Source organism: Panicum hallii, chromosome 3, assembly GCF_002211085.1.
Source record: "Panicum hallii strain FIL2 chromosome 3, PHallii_v3.1, whole genome shotgun sequence".
Classification (NCBI taxonomy): domain Eukaryota; kingdom Viridiplantae; phylum Streptophyta; class Magnoliopsida; order Poales; family Poaceae; genus Panicum; species Panicum hallii.
Genome location: NC_038044.1, coordinates 63,600,053 through 63,604,010, shown reverse-complemented (window position 1 = coordinate 63,604,010; position 3,958 = coordinate 63,600,053). Strand labels below are relative to the sequence as shown.

Here is a 3,958-nt window from a genome sequence, read left to right as displayed (position 1 = left end):
AGTCTAGATATTCTAATTTTAAATAGATCCAAACGGCTGGGCTCTAATCATGACCCTAAGGCTTTAGAATCCGACCGTTTTAGCCTGCTTGAATGGATCATGGCCCTAAAGCTTGAATGGATTCAAACAGGATCTCTAAAAAGATTCAATCTTATTCAATTTTAAACTAAAAATATTAAAAATTAAGGGCCAAATTAGATTGTAAGAGAGCATTAGGATCATAATCCGTCACCACCTCTATTTAACCCCTCCAAATAGACCCTAAAACAATTGGAAAGACAGCAAGCATTAAAATGGATCGGTTTTGGAGGTGGAACCATAGGAAGGTAATACGGGGAGAAACGATAGTGCTACTACTAGGCATTATAGAAATCTTTGTAATGGTTAAGAGCATCTCCAAGAGTCTCTGTAAAATAAGTTGACTAACTAAAAATAGTAAAATTGGGATAAAAATCGAATCCAACAATCATTCCAAAATCCTCTCCTTGCTATCTAGCTCGGTATCCAGCCCCCTCCGCTACCCATCTTTCGCGAGCCCCCCTCCACTCGTCATCCTCTCGTCCCGAGTGCTCTGTCCTCCTCCTGCACGCCCTTCCCGGCCCAGCCCCTCTCTACCGACGGGGCCTATCCCCGCCGCCCCTCCCCTGTCGGCGCGGTCCGTCCCCGCCGCCCCTCCCCCGCCAAGGCGCCTCATATAGGCGGAGCACCATGAACTTGTTGCGCTGCTCCTCGATCTCCTCCGCTGCTGGATCGTTGCCGAGGCGGCGGAGCGGCTCCTCCTCCTCCAGCTTAGTAGACGCCGCCAGCTCCTCCGATTCTGGTCTAGGTCTAGTTGGGGGCTTGCTTTGATCTCTTAATTTGTTGCCTTGCTCTTGTTGCTTGTTGTTTGTTTGTTGGGGAATCTAATCCAATCGGTTGGAGGAGGAGGACGAGATCTCCCAATCAGCAAGCAAGGTGCTGTTGCGAGCGCCGCGGGAGAGCAGTGAGGACTTGAGCTTGGACAGCGCGTACAAATCTCTCTCCAGCGAGGCTCCTGCGGAGACAGCCATCACAACGAAGAGTACTGGGAGGCGGTGTATCCACGGATGGATACAAATATGAAGAGTTGAACATGACCTGCTATTTTTTTTTAGAAAAATAATAATTCAATATCCCGTTTCTACATCACAATACAATATATTCAGTTTTTATTATAAAAATGACCTCCGCTTTTTGCTTGAAGCAAATGCAGTTCAGAAATCAGAGTTGAGAACTGTTGCAATGGCGTTCGGACGTTACTTGTGATCGTTCACCCAACATGGATTTTGACGGTACATGTGCTCAGTAACCCATATGTGTCTGTCCAAGATAATTCTCAATTCAGATGCATGGATGATAGAAATTCCAAATTACAACAATTTCTTGAAAGCAAGTTTGATATTTGACACGCACATTGCCTGCATTCGTCGGAGAGCTAGGCATTTTCCTCCTCCTTTTTTCGTCCAAATAAAATCAGTCACTCATCATGGCACGATTGGAGTGAGTAGCAGGCCCGATGGGCTTCCAAGTGATTGGGCTGGGCCTCTCCTTGTGTGTGCCGCTGCAAGTGTTGTTGGGCCGGCCGGCCCTTCTCGCAGCAGAAAAGGAGAATGGCACAGGCGGTGGTGGTTGAACTGCCGACGCGTTGCAGGGCTTGCAGCATTGCCTTGTCCGCCTGTACCAACAACTGGACAAGCAAGGCCAGGGGAGTAGGTGCCCTCTGATTCTGAATATGAACACTGTAGATCTGATTGTTCCTTTGCTAGCCGCATGGTTTGTATCATTGTATGGAATAATTTGAGGTTCAGAGACACGAGGATCCCAAAACCGACGAGGGCAACTTCCCGGAAGAAGCATGCACAAGCTTCAGAGTAGAACCATTCACCTGGGACTGGGAGACTGAAATCCTGAAACCCAACCACTGACAGCAGCCATATACACAAGACAACTAGCTGATGATTGATCTCACTTCTCGGGATCACGATCTCCTCCTAAACAAATCGCTGTCTCTGACCACCTCTCCAGACAAGATCTCCAACCGATTTGCCACGGATCTCCAACCAATTTCTCGGTTTCATTATGCGACTGGTGTGGCCACGCGTGCCGATATCATCAGAACATTGGTCGAGTATAGAAACACATCGACAAGAACATCGGGGTGTACATGCCCAGACAGGCAAGGAAAGCGGCAGCGTTCGTCGCCATGGCCGCCAAACCCACGAGGTCCTCGTGAGACACACAGCACACTGTACACGACTCCGCGTACAGCCGTACATGTACCATCAGAATGGTGGGGTTTCAGCTCATCCTGATAGCATTGTTCCAGGATGAGCTTTTTGGAGTTGTTTTCGCGAGAGAAGACGAGCATCCATCCACGTCGTCCAACTACGCAGCGTCGCGGCCTGCGTGACCACCAGTTTGTTTAGCCTCCGGTCGCTGCCAGTGAGCAGCTGACCGGACCAGCAGCTGTTCTGTTCTTGTGTGCAGGGCAATCGAACTTCAGAAACTCAGCGCGTCCAGGAACAGGGCAAACAGCTCTTCTCTTTTCACTTCACTTCTTATTCGGATTCAAGAAGGAATGCAATTACAAATGTTCGGACAAAAAGAAACCAAGAATATAAATTGTGTACACTTGCTTGTTTGTGTCTTCTCGTGGCGCTAATTTACAACCAACAATGCAACAAACTAAAATGAAAAATCTGCAAGGAGTTCCCTCGGTTTTGTGGGAGGGAATCTGACTGAGCTCCGGACCGGACGCTGCTGCTACCTCGGATCACTCCCATGGCCACTTGCCTGAGCTGCGGCGTCTGGGGCTCTCTCCACTGAGGTGAAGAACACGGCGCAGAGCACGGTGAGCGCCACCGCGGGGAGCGTCCCGGCCACGAGCCCGGCGAGGATGACCGGCACGAACGCGGCCAACGGCAATGCGGGCCCTCGACGACGGTGGCACCCCTCGTCGGTGACCGCTTCCCGCGGTGGCGCCGTCTCCTCGGCAGCGGCAGCAGCTGCTTCTGCGGGCTCGGGGGCGATGACCTCGCCGGCGCCCGGCTGCTCGCTCTCGCCGCCGTGGCGGGAGTCCTTGCTGCCCTCCTTGGATCTCTTGCCGTTCTGCAGCTTATTGGCGAGCAGCTTCCGCAGCGATCTCCTTTTTTCCTTCCTCTTGTTTGGGCTGGTGGAATCCGAATCGTTGCCGGCGAGGTCGGTCGAGTCGGCGGCCCAGAGGGAGGAGACCTCGCTCCCCGTGTCGGACGCGGCGCAGCTCGGCCTGGGCGTCTCGGCCGGCGACTCCGCCTCCCGAATCGGCGATACGAGGCCGCCGCCGCGCGAATCCGGCTCCCGTTTATTCGTCTCCGGCCGCGGCCGACGGCGGGAGGCGGGCGACCTGACAGACTCGATCCAGAACAGCGCCACCGACGCGAGCGTGGCCGCGGCCACCAGCTGCTTGCTCCAGATCACCAGCAGCGCGAGCGCCAGGACCCCGCCCGCCGCCAGGAGCTCCGGCCGGATGCTAAAGCCCGCTCCTTTGCCGCGGGCCGGTGCCGGAGCCGGCACCGCCGCGGCCTGAGCCACCGAGAGCTCCCGCCTTTGCTGGGGCGCCGGCTCCGCAGAGGCGACCACCGGTGGCGCGGGGGCGCCGGCTGCGCGGTGGCGCCTCCTGGGTTTCTTGAGGCGGCCATGGTTCTTGACGACGAGGTCGGCGAGGGAGGTCGGGAAGCCTGTCTGGACGGGGAGCGGCCCCGCGCGGGCAGGCGGGCGGAGGGAGGCGAGGAGGCGGCGCAGGCGGCCGCCGGCGGAGGGGCGCTTCAGCGGGCTGGTTGTTGGCATCGCCGGCGGCGGCCGACGCCGGCGAGCATAGGAGGCGACGCGACGCGAGGCGCTGCGCGCGGTCGGTGAGCGTGTAGGGGAGACAAGGAAGCGGCGTTGGGAGGAAAGGAAAGAT

The 3,958-nt window shown here is 55.6% G+C and overlaps 1 protein-coding gene across 1 annotated transcript; it reads right to left on the bottom strand.

The window, feature by feature from the left end:
* Positions 1–2,559: 2,559 nt before the first annotated feature.
* On the bottom strand, positions 2,560–3,958 carry LOC112886730. The gene has a single exon (XM_025952709.1). The coding sequence runs from the start codon at positions 3,841–3,843 to the stop codon at positions 2,782–2,784; it is 1,062 nt and encodes a 353-aa protein (XP_025808494.1). The 5' UTR covers positions 3,844–3,958; the 3' UTR covers positions 2,560–2,781.